Below are 21374 nucleotides of genomic sequence, written 5' to 3' on the forward strand. Positions count from 1 at the left end.
TCTGCCTCAGAGGCGGATCCGGCTCAGGCCATGATGACCTCTCACTCTTCGCCTCCCAGTTGCGCCCCTGGTCTGGTCTAGACCTCGGCGCGTTGCTTCCCCTCTCCTTCCTCCCACTATACTCCAAGCCCTGTCTGGACCCTGGTGTGGGAGACCCCGAACCTGGAGAGGGGCTGACGTCTGGGTCTGGACTGGAGCCGCTGACCGGAGCTGGACCGGGCACCGGTGGAGCGGACTACTCAGGCTCCGGACTGGAGCCGCTGACCGGAGCTGGATCAGGCACCGGTGGAGCGGACTGCTCTGGCTCCGGAGTGAAGGCATGTTTGCATAGGGACGTGGTTTATATAGCCAGAAAGCTACTCTACTGGTGCCAAATTTGACTTTAGGGTGTCATCAAATATAAATAAAAGTTTTCCCTGTTTATCTATGGCAAAGATACTTTTTTTTCCCCCCTTTCATCTGTGACTGGTGTTAGCTTGCTACTGGCTAGCTAGGTTTTCAGCCAGCATGGAACAAAGGGGGGAAGGGTCATTCAAAACGCTGAGGCAGTTGTCAAGTCAACACATCCATCAGTGCTCTTGTGAACTGCGTCACAAGAGACATGCCAAACAAGAGATGTATAAAAAATTATTGATATCATTGATGCAATTTCAGTGTTTGAGTTGCTTTGTGTATCACCAAATTTGCATGAGATGATTTTGCTGCAACACTGCTCACTGCATCCAAGTTGCTTGACATGGGAGTTTCAAAGAGCTGTCAGTCAAGGCGAGATCATGAATTTAAGCTCCCTGCACACTCAGCCTCTTTTCAAACTTCCTGGTAGTTAGCCATGACAGAAAAAGTAAAAGGCTGTCAATCCTTTGGTCCTTAAGTGAAACTGATATATTTTTTTATTCATCACAGTTTTCCTTAACCAATTATGTTCTTTAATGTAAGGCCGACAGACAAGTTCCTTACTTTCTCCCCCTTCAACTTTCCTCCATTTCTGTTGAATTGTTAGCACATGTCACGGTTGAACACTTACATATTTGTAGTTATAATTAAGCCTACAGAAGTATATGAGTTCCTTAAAAGCCTATGCAAATCATAATGTGATATCCCCAATGGTATAGTAACCACTTTAGTGTAATATGTAAATAATAATGTTCATATTTTTGTATTAGATTATGTGACGTGCAATAATTTTCAAGGAAAATTTGACATTGCAGTCTACAAAATTAACATGATCGACAGGACTTACATTTACTCTCACGGATGGCCAAAAATAACTATCTAAATGCCACACACCTAATAAGCCACACCTCCTGAAAATAAGCTATGGATTACATAAAAAAAGATAGAACTGCTTGGTCAACCCAGAAAGAAAGTGAATAAAAACCCAATGGATGGTTAAATTAACCCATGTTTGGATACTCGGAAAAACCCAACATGTTGGGAAATTCATGCAACCTGTCACATTATGCTGGCTTGCAAAGTGATGTCTAATTCTGATAGAAATCCAGCCGGAATGGGGATATCCAACCTTTTGAATTTTATATCACCCACAACTTGCATTCAGAATTCCTGCCAGGGTTGGGAAAAGTGAAATATGAGACTACCTAAAACATCTAAACTGGAACAACCTTTTCAGTAACGGCTAAATAAGTCCAAGTAACATATCGGATTAGTTTCGAATATGTATGACATTTATATCTGAGATGCATAACATTAATTAATCAATGTACATGCAAAAACATAGATATATCATTTCTTTTATGTTTTTTAAATCAACCCGAGTGGCGCAGTGGTCTAAGGCACTGCATCGCAGTGCTAGCTGTGCCACTAGAGATCCTGGTTCGAATCCAGGCTCTGTCGTAGCCGGCCGCGACCGGGAGACCCATGGGGCGGCGCACAAGTTGTCCAGGGTAGGGGAGGGAATGGCCGGCAGGGATGTAGCTCAGTTGGTAGAGCATGGCGTTTGCAACGCCAGGGTTGTGGGTTCGATTCCCACGGGGGGCCACTATGAAAAATAAAAAATAATGTATGCACTCACTTAACTGTAAGTCGCTCTGGATAAGAGCGTCTGCTAAATGACTAAAATGTAAATGTAAATAGAGCACGCTGTGAAATATGATTATGATGGGTGTGGTTTTGGTTCAACTCTGGTTATTAACACCAACATTGAGTGTTAATTCAACATTTTTTTGTTATGTTCAGAGTGTAGGCCCTTACCATTAGAGCATATGAATTACATATTGTATTGTGTTAAAGAATAAACAATTTATGATAACATTTTTGCTCAGGATATCACTTGGTGAAGTCCCTAGGACTGAAAATGGATGAATGCAACAACCATGTCTCTGTCACTAACAAATACGGTCATGGATAGTACTGTAACTCTACAATTCACTTGAAAGGCAAGGCACTCTGGGAAAAAAATAAGGCTTTACACCAAGCAGTGTGTTAATTGAACACTTTCCAGTGTCTATAGGGGTCCACACTTTCAGTGTTATTTTATAACTCCCAGTCTATAATTTGCTGTGTAGCTCTGGTGTGTGTTTGTGTGGGAAACAGACATTCAGTTGACAAGTAAGGGATTCAGTGGATGGTCAGAAAGAAGCATGATACGTTTGTGTGTGAGATCATTTCTTTTGCTGAAGATTTTGGATAGTGTGATGTGACCCTTGATTCTGATAGTTTGTTTGAGCCTATTATGGCAATGCCTGACTAAAACTCACAAGTGATTCTGTGTGTCTCTTTGTTTCAGCTATGGATTGGAGTCAGATGTTGCAGCTCTCACTCTTCTCACTCCTCTGTCTCACTGGCAACTCCAAGGCAGTAGGAGGTAAGTAGCATGAACTTTACCCACATAATTCATCAGCCATTAATTAATCAATCAATCAATCAATCATGTTACGAGGACAGCTAGAAGTACAGATTGAATTAAACTGTATGAATTGAACAGCTCTATAGGCAGAAACATGGTCCTTCACTTTGTCATGACTTAACTCTGACCTCTGGTGGGTGTTGATGGAATTAAATCCTTTGAAACAGCAGCCCTGCAAATATCTATGTTTCTTGTTGTTCTGAAAGGTTAAGCACACAGAAAATTCTCCAGTTTAAAAAAAAACACAGAGTTTTAAAGGTCCTGAACAGTCTGAAAATTACTTTTTCTCTCATGGGTAACTACCAGGAAGTTTAAAAAGTCAGGCTGAGTGGGCGGGGAGCTTATACTCATTAGCTCACCTTGACTGACAGCTCTTTGAAACACCTATGTCAAGCAACTTGGATGCAGTGAGCAGTGTTGCAGTAAAATCATCTCAAGCATATTTGGTGACACAAAAAGCAACTCAAACAACATTGAAATTGCATCAATGATGTCATTTATATATACAGTGAGCTCCATAATTCACTGGACAGTGACCATTCTTTTGTTATTTTGGTTCTGTACTCTAGCACTTTGAGTTTGAAAGGATACAATGACAATGAGGGTGAAGTGCAGACTGTCAGCTTTAATTTGAGGGTATTTTCATACATATCGGATGAACCGTTTAGAAATGACAGCACCTTTTGTACATGGTCCCCCCATTTTAAGGTACTACAAGTATTTGTTAAATTGGCTTCACAGATGTGTGTCGTTAGGCAGGTGTATTCATTTGTGTCGTTAGTGAATGCAGGAGAGCTGTTGATGAATAGTAATGATTCTAGACGTTGCTATTGCCTTTGGAGGTTGTTATTGGGGTGTGACAACATGTGAGGGTATTTTTATACATATCGGATGAACCGTTTACGAATTACAGAAGCTTTTGTACATGGTCCCCCCCATTTTCGGGCATCAAAAATCATTGGACAGTTTAACATAATGTAGAATAAAGTAATCATTGTTAATATTTGGTCGCATATCCTTTGCATGCAATGACTGCTTGAAGTCTGCGATGCATCGCCATCACCAGACGCTGGGTATCTTCCCTGGTGATGCTCTGCCAGGCCTGTACTGCAGCCATCTTCAGTTCCTGCTTGTTTCGGGGACTTATTGCCTTAAGTCTCCTCTTCAGCATGTAAAATGCATGTTCAATTGGATTCAGATCTGGTGATTGACTCGGCCAGTCAAGGTTTTTCCACTTTTTGGCCATCAAACACCCCTTTGTTGCTCTAGCAGTATGTTTAGGGTCATTGTCTTGTTGCGTGATTAAGTGCCGTCCAATGAGTTTGGAGGCATTTGGTTTTATCTGAGCAGATAAAATATTTCTGTAGACTTCAGAATTCATTGTTCTACTTCTGTCTGCAGTCACATCATCGATGAAGACAAGTGAGCCTGTTCCACTGGCAGCCATACAGGCCCAAGCCATAACACCCCCTCCACCATGTTTCATGGATGAGGTGGTATGCTTTGGATCATGGGCATTTCTTTTTTTTCTCCACACTTTTGTCTTTCCATCACTCTGGTACATGTTAATCTTTGTCTCATCTGTCCACACATATTTTTTCCAGAACTCTTGGGGTTCTTTTAGGTGCTTTTTAGCAAACTGTAATCTTGCCTTTCTGTTCTTCAGGCTTATCAGTGGTTTGCATCTTGTAGTGTACCCTCTGTAGTCCTGCTGGTGTAGTCTTCTGCGTATGGTAGACTTTGACACATCTACACCTGCATCCAGGAGAGTGTTTTTGATCTGTTGGGCTGTTATCAGGGGTTTTTTCTTCACCATAGAGAGTATTCTCCGGTCATCCACTACAGTGGTCTTCCTCTGTCTACCGGGTCTTTTGACATAATTGAGTTCACCGGTTGTTTTTTTCTTGTTAATGATGAACAAACTGTTGACTTGGGCATGGCCAGGGTTTTTGCAATGTTCCTGAATGATTGATTTTCATTTCTGAGCCTTATGACGGCCAACTTCATTTGCATCGACACTGCTGTCTTCCGCATGTTGTCACACCCCAATAACAACCTCCAAAGGCAATAGCAACGTCTAGAATCATTACTATTCATCAACAGCTCTCCTGCATTCACTAACGACACAAATGAATACACCTGCCTAACGACACACATCTGTGAAGCCAATTTAACAAATACTTGTAGTACCTTAAAATGGGGGGACCATGTACAAAAGGTGCTGTCATTTCTAAACGGTTCATCCGATATGTATGAAAATACCCTCAAATTAAAGCTGACAGTCTGCACTTCACCCTCATTGTCATTGTATCCTTTCAAACTCAAAGTGCTAGAGTACAGAACCAAAATAACAAAACAATGGTCACTGTCCAATGAATTATGGAGCTCACTGTATATATATATATATATATATATATATATATATATATATATATATATATATATATATATATATATCTCCCGTTTGGCATGTCTTTTGTGATGTGTTTCACAGCAGCACTGACGGATGTGTTGACATGACAACTGAGTCAGAGTTTTGAATGACCCTTCTCCCCCTTTTGTTCCATGCTGGCTGAAGACCTCGCTAGCCAGTAACTAGCTAACACCAGACACAGATGAAAGGGGAAACATATAAGAATATTTTGGTCATTGGTTTACCTGGTTAAATAAAGGTGAAATAAAATAAAATAAACAATTTGCCATAGATTGATAGGGTAAACTTGTAATTATATTTGCTGACACCATTCAGTCACATTTTGGCGCCAGTAGAGTAGCTATCTAGATGTATAAACCACGCCCCTCTGCCCAGATGTTGGTTAAATGGCGGTACTTATTTAAGTTAGGTAAGAGAATATCATGTTACAGTACCAGTGGTGTATTAAAATGAGAGTTAAGGTGATGTCACGTTGTCCCCTAAATAATGAATCCAAGTGTTTGACATGGGGGAGGGGACCAGTAACTTTATGATCAAACTTTATCAATGTATAACTTATCATACTTTAGTCATCATACTTTGATCTGGTTTCCTTCAAATATCATCACATTTCATGAAAAACATCATTTTAACTATTCATGACCTTTAAATCAACACTGAAAGTGTTGTCTATGGACCCCATATAAACACCGGAACAGTGTTAAATTAACTTATGGATTAGTGTAAAGCCTTATTCAAATATTTCCCAGAGTGCCTTGCCTTTTGAGTAAATTGTAGAATTATCACCAATGACTATATTTGTTATTGACAGAGACATGGATGATGTATTCATCCATTTTCGGTCCTATGGACTTCACCCAGTATTAGGTGAGATCCTAAGTGAATGTTATCATTAAAAATATATATGTTTAACACAATACCACACGTCATTTTGAGGGCCTAGTTTTACCCTTTTTTAGGGGCCTGAAACTCATACATATAACTTTGAACTAAAACCACGTCATTATTATCATATTTCCCAGCTGGCTCTATTGCAGGTTGATTTTTCAGAATTGTTTGTTTCAATATCTATGTTTGTGCACATACATTGATTGACTGATTAATCTTGTGCTACACAAAGATAAATGACATACATTTTTATAAACTAATCCAATTAGTTAGTTCAAATCAGTTAGTTCCTAATGTTCCTAACCCGGTACTCTGAATGCAGATTTCAGGTGAATAATTATTCCAACTGTTGGATCTCCACCCACTGATTGGATTCCAATAGGAATTACATATCACCTTGCAAGCTAGCATAATGTGACTTGCAGGCCTGATGTGGCTTGTAAACCATGGGTTTCAGGCCCTTGTGTTACACTCTCAGAATAAAAGGTTTACATTTGTGACTAAAGGGATACAAACACTTATTTATCTTTGTGTAGCATAAGATTAATCAATCAATCAATGCACCTGCACAAATATAGATATTGAAACAAACAATTCTAAAAACAATCATCCTGCGATAGAGCAAGCTGGGAAATATGATAATGATGGGCATGGTTTTAGTTCAAAGTGACGTGTATGAGTTTCAGGCTCCTTTATTTGGTTAAAACTATGCCCACAAAATAAAGCCTTATGAAATAAATACAGTGCACAACTATTCAGACCCCTTCACCTTTTCCACATTTTGTTACGTTACAGCCTTATTCTAAAATTGATTAAATGCAAATTGTTCCTCATCAATCTACACAAAATACCCCATAATTACAAAGTGAGAAAACAGGTTTTAGAAATGTTTACCAAAAAAAATAAACAAGTATTTACATAAATATTCAGACCCTTTGCTATGAGACTCGAAATTGAGCTCAGGTGCATCCTATTTCCATTGATCATCCTTGAGATGTTTCTACAACTTGATTGGAGTCCACCTGTGGTAAATTCAATTGATTGGACATGATTTGGAAAGGCACACACCTGTCCCACAGTTGACAGTGCATGTCAGAGCAAAAACCAAGCCATGAGGTCAAAGGAATTGTCCGTTGAGCTCCAAGAAAGGATTGTGTCGAGGCACAGATATGGAGAAGGGTACCAAAACCTTTCGGCAGCATTGAAGGTCCCCAAGAACACAGTGCCCTCCATCATTCTTAAACTCCACCAAGACTCTTACTATAGCTTGCAGCCTGGCCAAACTGAGCAATCAGGGGAGAAGGTTCTTGGTTAGGGAGGTGACCAAGAACCTGATGGTCACTCTGACAGAGCTCCAGAGGTCCTCTATGGAGATGGGAGAACCTTCCAGAAGGACAACCATCTCTGCAGCAATCCACCAATCAGGCCTTTATGGTAGAGAGGCCAGACGGAAGCCACTCCTCAGTAAAAGGCACATGACAGCCCGCTTACGTTTACATTTTACATTTTAGTCATTTAGCAGACGCTCTTAACCAGAGCGACTTACAGTTAATAAAAAAAAATAATAATAATACTGGCCCCCCGTGGGAATCAATCCCACAACCCTGGCGTTGCAAACGCCATGCTCTACCACCTGAGCTACATCCCTGCCGGCAATTCCCTCCCCTACCCTGCACGACGCTGGGCCAATTGTGCGCCGCCCCATGGGTCTCCCGGTCGCGGCCGGCTACGACGGAGCCTGGATTCGAACCAGGATCTCTAGTGGCACAGCTAGCACTGCGATGCAGTGCCTTAGACCACTGCGCCACTCGGGAGTTTGCCAAAAGGCACCTAAGGACTCTCAGACCAAGAGAAACAAGATTCTCTGGTCTAATGAAACCAAGATTGAACTCTTTGGCCTGAATGCCAAGCGTCCCGTCTGGAGGAAACCAGGCACCACTCATCACCTGGCCAATACCATCCCTACGGTGAAGCATGGTGGTGGCAGCATCTTGATGTGGAAAGGTGAACGGAGCAAAGTACAGAAGAGAGATCCTTGATGAAAACCTGCTCCAGACCTCAGACTGGGGCGATGGTTCACCTTCCAACAGGACAACGACCCTAAGCACACAGCCAAGACAACGCAGGAGTGGCTTCGGGACAGGCCTCTGAATGTCCTTGAGTGGCCCAGCCAGAGCCCGGACATGAACCCGATCGAACAGCTCTGGAGAGACCTGAAAATAGCTGTGCAGCGATGCTCCCCATGTAACCTTACAGAGCTTGACAGGATCTGCAGAGAGGAATGGGACAAACTCCCCAAATACAGGTGTGCCAAGCTTGTGGCATCATACCCAAGAAGACTCGAGGCTGTAATCGCTGCCAAAGTTGCTTCAACAAAGTACTGAGTAAAGGGTCTGAATATTTATGTAAATGTAATATTTCAGTTTTAAATTTTTAATTGATTTGCAAAAAAAATGTAAAACCTGTTTTTGCTTTGTCAATATGGGGTATTGTGTGTAGATTGATAAGGAAAAAAACACATTTATTTAAGGCTGTAACGTAACAAAATGTGGAACAAGTGAAGGGGTCTGAATACTTTCCGAATGCACTGTATGGCATTGTGTTAAATATATATATATATATTTTATGACAACATACTCATTTAGGATCTCACTTTTTGAAGTCCGTAGGACCAAAAATTGATGAATGCAACAACCATGTCTCTGTCACTTACAAATACAGTGGTGGTAACTCTACAATTTGCTTGAAAGGCAAGGCACTGTGGGAATATTTGAAAAAGGCTTTACACTAATCAGTGTGTTAATTTAACACTGTTCTGGTATCTATATGGGTCCACAGACTCAACACTTTCAGTATTGATTTAACACCATCAGTGTTCTTAGTTATAATTTTTTTTACTGGAGAATTTGTTGTGAAGAGATATATTTTGAAGGGACCATCTCTGTAAAGACTCTGTCTATGCATACTACATGACACGCGTAATAATTGCATAATTTCTTTGCCGTGCATCATTTCTCCAACATGTGTTTTTCTTTAAGAGGTGGCCTCAATAAAAAGATGGTGGTCCGCAAACAGTCCCTGTGCCGCATGTTTGTCTTTACTTTACTTTATATACTCTTTGTGTGCAGATCTCTGTGAGGACAAAGGACGAGAGGTTGAGCGGGTGTTTTCAGTTTCCGGTGATGCTGCCATGTTAACATCCACCCTGGTGGACCTCAATGTGTTTGACTACCGCAGCATCCCCTATAACATCTCATGGTATGACCCAAGGACTGGGAGAGAGCTGACCAGGGAGACAAGAAAGACTCTGCCGCGGGGAAAGACACTGTGGATTTTTAACATCGCGATGGAGGATGCTGGAAACTATGAGTGTGTTGTGAGGTAGGGGCAATACTTTTGTCTGCTGTGTGTGTGTGTGTGTGTGTGTGTGTGTGTGTGTGTGCTGTAAATCTTTCCTGTTACCTTTGATAAACAGACTACCCTCCCAGTGCTATAAGAAATCGGCCTTACTGATTGTGAACCACACCAACCCAGAAGAATGCGGTCGACCAGAAAAGGCCGACCAGAACCTGACCAACAAAGCCACCGGTTTTCTGAACTGCCCATTGAGTGACCATATCAGGGAAGTGGACAATTACTCCATTCAGTGGTACAAGGTGAGTCCTATGGGGTAAACAGACAGTGCAGTGCAATGGGAGAGTGTTGAGAGGGAACGCCTGACAGCAGGGGTGGACTGGCCATGCCGGATGGGCTGGTACATTTTTAGCCCAATGGGATTGTCTTTTTTTTTTAACATAATTATAATTATCTGGCTAATAACCAAATTAGTTCACCCAAAGTTCACCCAAATTACAATGACATTGGTTTCCTTACCCTGTAGGCCAGTCTATGGACAAGGTATAACAACAACGTGCTTTGGTTTGGTTTCCCTTGCACTGTTGTCACATGGAAGCGTTTTGGCATTTGTGGCACAAATCTCATTCAAGTCATTTGACCGATATTGGCATTTGTCGCGCATCAGTATGAAAAATGTATGCACTCACTAACTGTAAGTCGCTCTGGATAAGAGCGTCTGCTAAATGACTAAAACGTAAAATGTAATCATGTTCAAATCAATTTGAGATACATTTGGACATGATGTAGTCCCCTGTAGCTCAGTTGGTAGAGCATGGCGCTTGCAACGCCAGGGTTGTGGGTTCGTTTCCCACGGGGGCCAGTATGAAAATGTATGCACTCACTAACTGTAAGTCACTCTGGATAAGAGCGTCTGCTAAATGACTAAAATGTAAAAAATGTAAATGTAATAACGGGGTCCACAGTGACAAAAATGGGCCTTTTGGGGGCCTCAAGGAAAGAAAATGGGCCAATGTCGGGGCCTCAAGGGAAAAATGGTCTGGTGTGTCAGAAATGCCAGGGCGGATTTCTGGTCCCAGTCTGCCCCTGCCTGACAGTGCTGGAAAGCCTGTTTGAACTCTTTCTTTTCAGTCATTCAGTCTGTCTCTATGTATTCTTAATTTCTGTTTAAAACTATAGGAATGTGGGGTTATTACTACTAGTGACTACATTTGAACAATGTTCCATCAGATACGGTATATACTCTTTACATTGTTCATTGCTCTCACACATTGTACTGCATTGAATTGTTCTGAGAGTAGGTCTTCTAAGGTAAGACATTATCACAACTTATCTGTAATTGTGTATTCATTTTGTTTTATTAGCCATATTCCATTACTATGATATTCCATTCCATTACCACTACCTTTCAGTGTGGATTTCTACTTTAAACCTTTCAGGGCTGTGAACCCATTGTGAAAGATGACCCATTGTGGAACAGGTTTAGCTATGTCAATAACAGTGTTACGGAGTTACTCCTAGTAAAAGCGGTCATCCCTGAGGACCATGCGTTCTACACCTGCACCATGACCTTTAACTTGGAAGGGCTCAGCGGCAGGATCTCAGAGACCATCAACGGTATGGTGGACGGTGAGTTTTGTTGGCACAGCTCATAAAAGTTGTCCCTAACCACAGATTATTACCATATACCCCCAATCCTTACCACAGCCATTACAGAGATACAGTGCCTTCAGAAAGTATTCACACCCGTTGACTTTCTCCACATCTTGTTGTGTTACATAGTGGGATTAAAAGGGATTTAATAGTCATTTTTGTTAACAATCTACACAAAATACCCTGTAATGTCAAAGTGTAAGAAAAAGTCTAACATTAAAAATAGAAAAAAATAGAAAAATAGAACACTAATATATCTGATTACATAAGTATTCAACTCCCTGAGTCAATATATGTTAGAATCACCTTTGGCAGAGATTACAGCTGTGAGTATTTCTGGGTAAGTGTCTAAGAGCTTTCCACACCTGGATTGTGCAACATTTCCCCATTATTCTTTTCAAAATTCTTCAAGGTCTGTCAAGTTGGTTGTTGATCATTGCTAGACAACCATTTTCAGGTCTTGCCATAGATTTTCAAGCAGATTTAAGTCTAAACTGTAACTCGGCCACTCAGGAACATTCACTGTATTCTTCGTAAGCAACTTCAGTGTAGATTTGGCCTTGTGTTTAAGGTTGTTGACCTGCTGAATGGTGAATTCATCTCCCAGTGCCTGGTGGAAAGCAGACGGAACCAGGTTTTCCTCCCTGGTCTTCGTGGTTGAATCTGTGTTTGAAATTCACTGCTTGACTTAGGGACCTTACATATAATTGTACTGTATGTGTGGGGTACAGACATGAGGTAGTCATTCAAAAATCATTTGAAACACTGTTATTGCACACAGAGTGTCACGATCGTCAAAAGGAGCGGACCAAGGCGCAGCGTGGAATGCGAACATACTTTATTTATATTCACCACACGAACAAAAACAACAAAACGATACGTGAAGTCCTTGGTAACAAACACGGAACAAGATCCCACAAAACACAACTGCCAAACGGCTGCCTAAGTATGGTTCCCAATCAGAGACAACAAGCAACAGCTGATTCTCGTTGCCTCTGATTGAGAACCACCCCGGCCAACACAGAAACACATGAACTAGATACTGAAACAATGAGGGAATATTTGGAAAAGGCTTTACACTAATCAGTGTGTTAATTTAACACTGTTCTGGTATCTATATGGGTCCACAGACTCAACACTTTCAGTATTGATTTAACACCATCAGTGTTCTTAGTTATAATTTTTTTTACTGGAGAATTTGTTGTGAAGAGATATATTTTGAAGGGACCATCTCTGTAAAGACTCTGTCTATGCATACTACATGACACGCGTAATAATTGCATAATTTCTTTGCCGTGCATCATTTCTCCAACATGTGTTTTTCTTTAAGAGGTGGCCTCAATAAAAAAGATGGTGGTCCGCAAACAGTCCCTGTGCCGCATGTTTGTCTTTACTTTACTTTATATACTCTTTGTGTGCAGATCTCTGTGAGGACAAAGGACGAGAGGTTGAGCGGGTGTTTTCAGTTTCCGGTGATGCTGCCATGTTAACATCCACCCTGGTGGACCTCAATGTGTTTGACTACCGCAGCATCCCCTATAACATCTCATGGTATGACCCAAGGACTGGGAGAGAGCTGACCAGGGAGACAAGAAAGACTCTGCCGCGGGGAAAGACACTGTGGATTTTTAACATCGCGATGGTGGATGCTGGAAACTATGAGTGTGTTGTGAGGTAGGGGCAATACTTTTGTCTGCTGTGTGTGTGTGTGTGTGTGTGTGTGTGTGTGTGTGTGTGTGTGTGCTGTAAATCTTTCCTGTTACCTTTGATAAACAGACTACCCTCCCAGTGCTATAAGAAATCGGCCTTACTGATTGTGAACCACACCAACCCAGAAGAATGCGGTCGACCAGAAAAGGCCGACCAGGTCCTGACCAACAAAGCCACCGGTTTTCTGAACTGCCCATTGAGTGACCATATCAGGGAAGTGGACAATTACTCCATTCAGTGGTACAAGGTGAGTCCTATGGGGTAAACAGACAGTGCAGTGCAATGGGAGAGTGTTGAGAGGGAACGCCTGACAGCAGGGGTGGACTGGCCATGCCGGATGGGCTGGTACATTTTTAGCCCAATGGGATTGTCTTTATTTTTTATTTTTTTTACATAATTATAATTATCTGGCTAATAACCAAATTAGTTCACCCAAAGTTCACCCAAATTACAATGACATTGGTTTCCTTACCCTGTAGGCCAGTCTATGGACAAGGTATAACAACAACGTGCTTTGGTTTGGTTTCCCTTGCACTGTTGTCACATGGAAGCGTTTTGGCATTTGTGGCACAAATCTCATTCAAGTCATTTGACCGATATTGGCATTTGTCGCGCATCAGTATGAAAAATGTATGCACTCACTAACTGTAAGTCGCTCTGGATAAGAGCGTCTGCTAAATGACTAAAACGTAAAATGTAATCATGTTCAAATCAATTTGAGATACATTTGGACATGATGTAGTCCCCTGTAGCTCAGTTGGTAGAGCATGGCGCTTGCAACGCCAGGGTTGTGGGTTCGTTCCCCACGGGGGGCCAGTATGAAAATGTATGCACTCACTAACTGTAAGTCACTCTGGATAAGAGCGTCTGCTAAATGACTAAAATGTAAAAAATGTAAATGTAATAACGGGGTCCACAGTGACAAAAATGGGCCTTTTGGGGGCCTCAAGGAAAGAAAATGGGCCAATGTCGGGGCCTCAAGGGAAAAATGGTCTGGTGTGTCAGAAATGCCAGGGCGGATTTCTGGTCCCAGTCTGCCCCTGCCTGACAGTGCTGGAAAGCCTGTTTGAACTCTTTCTTTTCAGTCATTCAGTCTGTCTCTATGTATTCTTAATTTCTGTTTAAAACTATAGGAATGTGGGGTTATTACTACTAGTGACTACATTTGAACAATGTTCCATCAGATACGGTATATACTCTTTACATTGTTCATTGCTCTCACACATTGTACTGCATTGAATTGTTCTGAGAGTAGGTCTTCTAAGGTAAGACATTATCACAACTTATCTGTAATTGTGTATTCATTTTGTTTTATTAGCCATATTCCATTACTATGATATTCCATTCCATTACCACTACCTTTCAGTGTGGATTTCTACTTTAAACCTTTCAGGGCTGTCAACCCATTGTGAAAGATGACCCATTGTGGAACAGGTTTAGCTATGTCAATTACAGTGTTACGGAGTTACTCCTAATAAAAGCGGTCATCCTTGAGGACCATGCGTTCTACACCTGCACCATGACCTTTAACTTGGAAGGGCTCAGCGGCAGGATCTCAGAGACCATCAACGGTATGGTGGACGGTGAGTTTTGTTGGCACAGCTCATAAAAGTTGTCCCTAACCACAGATTATTACCATATACCCCCAATCCTTACCACAGCCATTACAGAGATACAGTGCCTTCAGAAAGTATTCACACCCGTTGACTTTCTCCACATCTTGTTGTGTTACATAGTGGGATTAAAAGGGATTTAATAGTCATTTTTGTTAACAATCTACACAAAATACCCTGTAATGTCAAAGTGTAAGAAAAAGTCTAACATTAAAAATAGAAAAAAATAGAAAAATAGAACACTAATATATCTGATTACATAAGTATTCAACTCCCTGAGTCAATATATGTTAGAATCACCTTTGGCAGAGATTACAGCTGTGAGTATTTCTGGGTAAGTGTCTAAGAGCTTTCCACACCTGGATTGTGCAACATTTCCCCATTATTCTTTTCAAAATTCTTCAAGGTCTGTCAAGTTGGTTGTTGATCATTGCTAGACAACCATTTTCAGGTCTTGCCATAGATTTTCAAGCAGATTTAAGTCTAAACTGTAACTTGGCCACTCAGGAACATTCACTGTATTCTTCGTAAGCAACTTCAGTGTAGATTTGGCCTTGTGTTTAAGGTTGTTGACCTGCTGAATGGTGAATTCATCTCCCAGTGCCTGGTGGAAAGCAGACGGAACCAGGTTTTCCTCCCTGGTCTTCGTGGTTGAATCTGTGTTTGAAATTCACTGCTTGACTTAGGGACCTTACATATAATTGTACTGTATGTGTGGGGTACAGACATGAGGTAGTCATTCAAAAATCATTTGAAACACTGTTATTGCACACAGAGTGTCACGATCGTCAAAAGGAGCGGACCAAGGCGCAGCGTGGAATGCGAACATACTTTATTTATATTCACCACACGAACAAAAACAACAAAACGATACGTGAAGTCCTTGGTAACAAACACAAACCAACACGGAACAAGATCCCACAAAACACAACTGCCAAACGGCTGCCTATGTATGGTTCCCAATAAGAGACAACAAGCAACAGCTGATTCCCGTTGTCTCTGATTGAGAACCACCCCGGCCAACACAGAAACACATGAACTAGATACTGAAACAATGAACACAAAACATAGACTCTACACACCCTGGCTCAACATAAAAGAGTCCCTAGAGCCAGGGCGTGACAGTACCCCCCCCCCAAAGGCGCGGACTGCGACCGCGCCAACATAAACCGAACAGGGGAGGGCCGGGTGGGCATTCTTCCTCGGAGGCGGATCCGGCTCCAGGCGTGACCACCACCCTCTAATAACCCCCCCGTAGTGCCCCTGGTCTGGTCTGGCCCCGCTGGCTGGAGCTGGACTGGACATCGTTGGAGCGGATTGCTTAGGCTCCGGTGTGGAGCAGCTGACCGGTACCTGACCAGGCACCGGTGAAACGGGCACGGGCTGTGCCGGACTGACGACGCGCAGCACAGGCTTGGTGCGGGGAGCAGGAATGGGCCGGACCAGGCTGACGACGCGCACCCCTGACTTGGTGCGGGGAGCAGGAACGGGCCGGAACGGGCTGACGACGCGCACCCCTGGCTTGGTGCGGGGAGCAGGAACGGGCCGGACCGAGCTGACGATGCGCACCACAGGCTTGGTGCGGGGAGCAGGAACGGGCCGGGCCGGGCTGACGAAGCGCACCACTGGCTTGGTGCGGGGAGCAGGAACGGGCCGGGCCGGGCTGACGACGCGCACCACTGACTTGGTGCGGGGAGCAGGAACGGGCCGGGCCGGGCTGGCGACGCGCAGCATAGGCTTGGTGCGGGGAGCAGGAACAGGCCGGACCGGGCTGGCGGCGCGCACCATAGGCTTGGTGCGAGGGGCAGGAACAGGCCGGGCCGGGCTGGCAACGCGCACCATTGGCTTGGTGCGGGGAGCAGGAACGGGCCGGGCCGGGCTGACGACGCGCACCACTGACTTGGTGCGGGGAGCAGGAACGGGCCGGGCCGGGCTAGCGACGCGCACCACAGTCTTGGTACGAGGGGCAGGAACAGGCCGGACCGGGCTGTGGAGACGGACTGGAGGTCTGGAGCGAAGAGCTGACACAACCCGTCCTGGCTGAATGCCTATCTTAACACACTCTGTGTGAGGCATCAGCACAGGACGTACAGGGCTGTGTACACGTACTGGCACAACAGCACGTGACACTGGCGCAGGATATCCGGGACCGAGGAGGGGTACTGGAGGCCACGAGCATGGAGCCGGCACACTCCGTCCTGGCTGCATGCCCACCTTAGCACGACACGTGCGTGGTGCTCGCACAGGACGAACCGGACTGTGCCGGACCACTCACGGCACAGTACGCAGCTCCGCATATCTCGGAACCTGCCCAGTCTCACGCTGCCTAGCCTGAGTACGGGGAGTTGGCTCTGCTCTACCTCTAGGCTCCGCCAACCTCACTTCCGGCCCCCCAAACCCGGTGGCCTCCTCTCCTAATCCCCAACCTCGCCCTGTAGCTGCCTCCAGCAGCCCCGTCGTCCATGCCGTGTGCCCCCCCCCCTAAACATTTCTTGGGGTTGCCTCTTGCGTGTCCGACGTCGGCCCGGTTGGCGCCGCTGCTCCTCTCTACGGCGCGCCTCCACCGTCTCCTCCCACGGACGGCGATCCATACCGGCCTGGATCTCCTCCCAAGTCCAGGCTGTCTGCTCCTGGACACGCTGCTTGGTCCTGTTATGGTGAGATCTTCTGTCACGATCGTCAAAAGGAGCGGACCAAGGCGCAGCGTGGAATGCGAACATACTTTATTTATATTCACCACACGAACAAAAACAACAAAACGATACGTGAAGTCCTTGGTAACAAACACAAACCAACACGGAACAAGATCCCACAAAACACAACTGCCAAACGGCTGCCTATGTATGGTTCCCAATAAGAGACAACAAGCAACAGCTGATTCCCGTTGTCTCTGATTGAGAACCACCCCGGCCAACACAGAAACACATGAACTAGATACTGAAACAATGAACACAAAACATAGACTCTACACTCCCTGGCTCAACATAAAAGAGTCCCTAGAGCCAGGGCGTGACACAGAGTGAGTCCATGCAACTTATAATGTGACTTGTTAAGCAACATTTTACTCCTGAACTTATTTAGGCCTGCCATAACTAAGTCATTGAATACTTCTTGACTCAAGACATTTCATCATTTTTAATGAATTTGTAAACATTTCTAAAAACATTCCACTTTGACATTATGGGGTATTGTGTGTAGGCCATTGATACAAAAATCTAAATTGCATCAATTTCAAATTCAAGTTGTAACACAACAAAACGTGGAAAAAGTCAAGGAGTGTGAATACTTTCTGAAGGCACTGTATATGACCCTGAATCAGAGGTTATGAGTTCATAGAGGCTGCTTTGAAACTTTGCTCTTTGAGAGCTTAGAAAGTGTTGTTTTCTATAGGGTCAGGTGACTGAATATTTCTGTGTCTTTCTATGATGTTTATGAATCATTGTCATAATTTCAGTGCAGTATTGCCTGGAGCCCAAAGTGGTTGAACCTGCCAATGAGATCATCAAAGCAGATCTGGGTGAGTAAACCACTAGAGAATGTGTGTGTGTGTGTGTGTGTGTGTGTGTGTGTGTGTGTGCGCGCGTGCGTGCGTGAGTTTATTATTTATTTTCATTCATGATCCAAATAAAGAATTCAATGTTTGCCCCCTAGGTTCTTCCTTCAGTAAGATGTGTCGGGTGTTTGTGCCGAGTGTGGGGAATAAAAGTTGCACGGATTTGAATTGGAAAGCTAGCAAAAACTCCATTTCCGAAATTGTCTCTGAACGCATCTTTCAGGAATCACAAAGGTAGGTTGAGACAACACAACAGTATCGCAATACACACTGTAAGAATTCTACAAATGTGTTGCTTTTTAACCATTTTCATGTAGACTTGATTGTGTGTTTTGGATCATTGTCTTGCTGCATGACCCAGCTGCGCTTCAGCTTCAGCTCACAGACGGATGGCATGACATTCTCCTGTAGAATTCTCTGATACAGAGCAGAATTCATGGTTCCTTCTATTAAGGCAAGTCGTCCAGGTCCTGAGGCAGCAAAGCATCCCCAAACCATCACAATACCACCACCATGCTTGACTTACAGTATGAAGTTCTTACTGTGTAATGCAGTGTTAGCTTTTCGCCAGACATAATGGGACCCATCTCATCCAAAAAGTTGACTCAAGTTTGCCAAAAAGCACCTGAATCATCAAGACTATTTGAAGAATGTTCTATGGACAGATGAGTCAAAAGTATAACTTTTTGGACGACATGGGTCCCATTACGTTCTACAGGAGAATGTAAGGCCATCTGTCTGTGAGCCGAAGCTGAAGCACAGCTGGGTCATGTAGCAAGACAATGATCCAAAACACATAATCAAGTTTACTTGAAAATGGTTAAAAAGCAACACATTTGAAGTTTTGTAATTTACTAGTCAAAGTCCAGACCTAATTCCAATTGAGATGTTGTGGTAGGACTTGAAACTAGCAGTTCATGCTTGAAAACCCAAAAATGTTGCATGCAAGAGTGGGCCAAATTCCTCCACAGTGATGTGAGAGACTGATCAACAACTACAGGAAGCATTTGGTTGCAGTCATTGCAGCTAAAGGTGGCACAACCAGTTATTGAGTGTAAGGGGGCAGTTACTTTTTCACACTTGCATAACTTTGTTAATTAAATAAATAAAATAAGTAAAATTTTTGGGTTTGTTATTTGTACACTCAGGTTCCTTTATCTAATATTAGGTTTTGGTTGAAGATCTGATAACATTCAGTATAAAAAATATGCAAAAATAGAGAAAATCAGAAAGGAGAAAATACTTTTTCACGGCACTGTATATGCCTGTATTCTGTGTCATCCAGATGGATGTTCTACTGTATAGTATCTAAACTGTTGGTATCGTATCAGGTATACCACTGAGATTAAGATAGGCTCCATATACCTTAATACATAGTGCTTGCTTTGAAACTTTGGAACTTCACAAAATCAATCACAAATCAAATCACATTTTATTTGTCACATGCGTCGAATACAACAGGTATTCGACGCTTACTTACAAGCCCTTAACCAACAATGCAGTTCAAGAAATAGAGTTAAGAAAATATTTACTAAATAAAATAAAGTAAAAAATCAAATAAAAAGTAACAATAAAATAACAATAACGAGGCTAAATACAGGGTGTACCGGTACCAGGTCAATCAGCGGGGGTACAGGTTAGTCGAAGTAATTTGTACCTGTAGGTAGGGGTAAAGTGACTATGCATAGATAATATGCAGGGCGGCAGGTAGCTTAGTGGGTTAGACAGTTGTGCCAGTAACCGAAAAGTCGCTGGTTCTAATCCCCGAGCCGACTAGGTGAAAAATCTGTCGATGTGCCCTTGAGCAAGGCACTTAACCCTAATTGCTCCTGTAAGTCGCTCTGGATAAGAGCGTCTGCTAAATGACTAAAAATGTAAAAATGTAAAATAATAAACAGCGAGTAGCAGCAGTGTAAAAACAAAGGGAGGGCGGGGTGTCAATGTAGATAGTCCAGGTGGCCATTTGATTAATGTTGACACAAAGGAACTTGAAACTCTCGACCAGCTCCACTACAGCCCTGTCGATGTGAATAGGAGCGTGTTTGGCCCTCCTTTTCCTGTAGTCCACGATAGCTCATTTGTCTTGATCACGTTGAGGGAGAGGTTGTTGTCCTGGCACCACACTGCCAGGTCTCTGACCTCCTCCCTTTAGGCTGTCTCATCGTTGTCGGTGATCAGGCCTACCACTGTTGTGTCGTCAGCAAACTTAATGATGGTGTTGGAGTCGTGCTTGGCCACGCAGTCATGGGTGAACAGGGAGTACAGGAGGGGACTAAGCATGCACCCCTGAGGGGCCCCAGTGTTGAGGATCAGCTTGGCAGATGTGTTGTTGCCTACCCTTACCACCTGGGGGCGGCCCGTCAGGAAGTCCAAGATCCAGTTGCAGAGGGAGGTGTTTAGTCCCAGGGTCCTTAGCTTAGTGATGAACTTTGTAGGCACTATGGTGTTGAACGCTGAACTGTAGTCAATGAACAGCATTCTCACATAGGTGTTCCTTTTGTCCAGGTGGGAAAGGGCAGTGTGGAGTGCGATTGAGATTGCATCATCTGTTGATCCATGGGGGCGGTATGCAAATTGGAGTGGGTCTAGGGTTTCCGGGATGATGGTGTTGATGTGAGCCATGACTAGCCTTTCAAAGAACTTCATGGCTACCGACGTGCTACGGGACGGTAGTCATTTAGGCAGGTTACCTTCGCTTTTCTGGGCACAGGGACTATGGTGGTCTGCTTGAAACATGTAGGTGTTACAGACTTGCTCAGGGAAAGGTTGAAAATGTCAGTGAAGACACTTGCCAGTTTGTCCATGCAGGATCTGAGTACACGTCCTGGTAATCCGTCTGGCCCCGCGGCCTTGTGAATGTTGACCTGTTTAAAGGCTACGGAGAGCGTGATCACACAGTCGTCTGGAACAGCTGGTGCTCTCATGCATGCTTCAGTGTTGCTTGCCCCGAAGCGAGCATAAAAGGCATTTAGCCCATCTAATAGGCTCGCGTCACTGGGCAGCTCGCTGCTGGGTTTCCCTTTGTAATCCGTAATAGTTTGCAAGCCCTGCCACATCTGACGAGTATCAGAGCCGGTGTAGTAGGATTCAATCCTAGTCCTGTATTGACGCTTTGCCTGTTTGATGGTTAGTCTGATGGCATAGCGGGATTTCTTCCAGTCTGTGCTAGCAAAACAGTCCTGTAGCGTAGCATCCGCGTCTTCTGATATTGAGCGAGTCACTGGTACTTCCTGCTTTAGTTTTTGCTTGAAAGCAGGAATCAGCAGGATAGAATTATGGTCAGATTTGCCAAATGGAGGACGA

At 43.7% G+C, this 21374-nt stretch overlaps 2 protein-coding genes across 2 annotated transcripts in view; both read left to right on the plus strand.

Annotated features, from left to right (window-relative positions):
• The first annotated feature begins 2638 nt into the window (after window positions 1-2638).
• LOC121565969 (interleukin-1 receptor type 2-like) lies at window positions 2639-13713 on the plus strand. Its single transcript, XM_045214188.1, has 6 exons — window positions 2639-2824; window positions 9317-9569; window positions 9664-9844; window positions 10982-11171; window positions 12617-12869; window positions 12972-13713. The coding sequence occupies exons 1-6, from the start codon at window positions 2749-2751 to the stop codon at window positions 13168-13170; spliced, it is 1152 nt and encodes a 383-aa protein (XP_045070123.1). The 5' UTR covers window positions 2639-2748; the 3' UTR covers window positions 13171-13713.
• Window positions 13714-14387: 674 nt separating this feature from the next.
• LOC121572538 (interleukin-1 receptor type 1-like) overlaps window positions 14388-21374 on the plus strand; it is a 53213-nt gene continuing 46226 nt past the window's right edge. Inside the window, exon 1 of the mRNA XM_045214187.1 lies at window positions 14388-14488. Within this exon, the coding sequence (XP_045070122.1) occupies window positions 14425-14488 (64 nt within the window). The 5' untranslated portion in view covers window positions 14388-14424. The remainder of the gene's footprint in view (window positions 14489-21374) is intronic.

This window comes from Coregonus clupeaformis, unplaced genomic scaffold (assembly GCF_020615455.1).
Source record: "Coregonus clupeaformis isolate EN_2021a unplaced genomic scaffold, ASM2061545v1 scaf0211, whole genome shotgun sequence".
Taxonomy (NCBI): domain Eukaryota; kingdom Metazoa; phylum Chordata; class Actinopteri; order Salmoniformes; family Salmonidae; genus Coregonus; species Coregonus clupeaformis.

Bases quoted from the DNA above. Each gene is read 5' to 3' on its own strand.
- LOC121565969 (XM_045214188.1), top strand. From the start codon at position 2,749: ATGGATTGGAGTCAGATGTTGCAGCTCTCACTCTTCTCACTCCTCTGT. The intron at 9,570-9,663 runs GTAGGGGCAATA...TTTGATAAACAG, and splicing joins AACTATGAGTGTGTTGTGAG to ACTACCCTCCCAGTGCTATA. The intron at 9,845-10,981 runs GTGAGTCCTATG...TAAACCTTTCAG, and splicing joins ACTCCATTCAGTGGTACAAG to GGCTGTGAACCCATTGTGAA.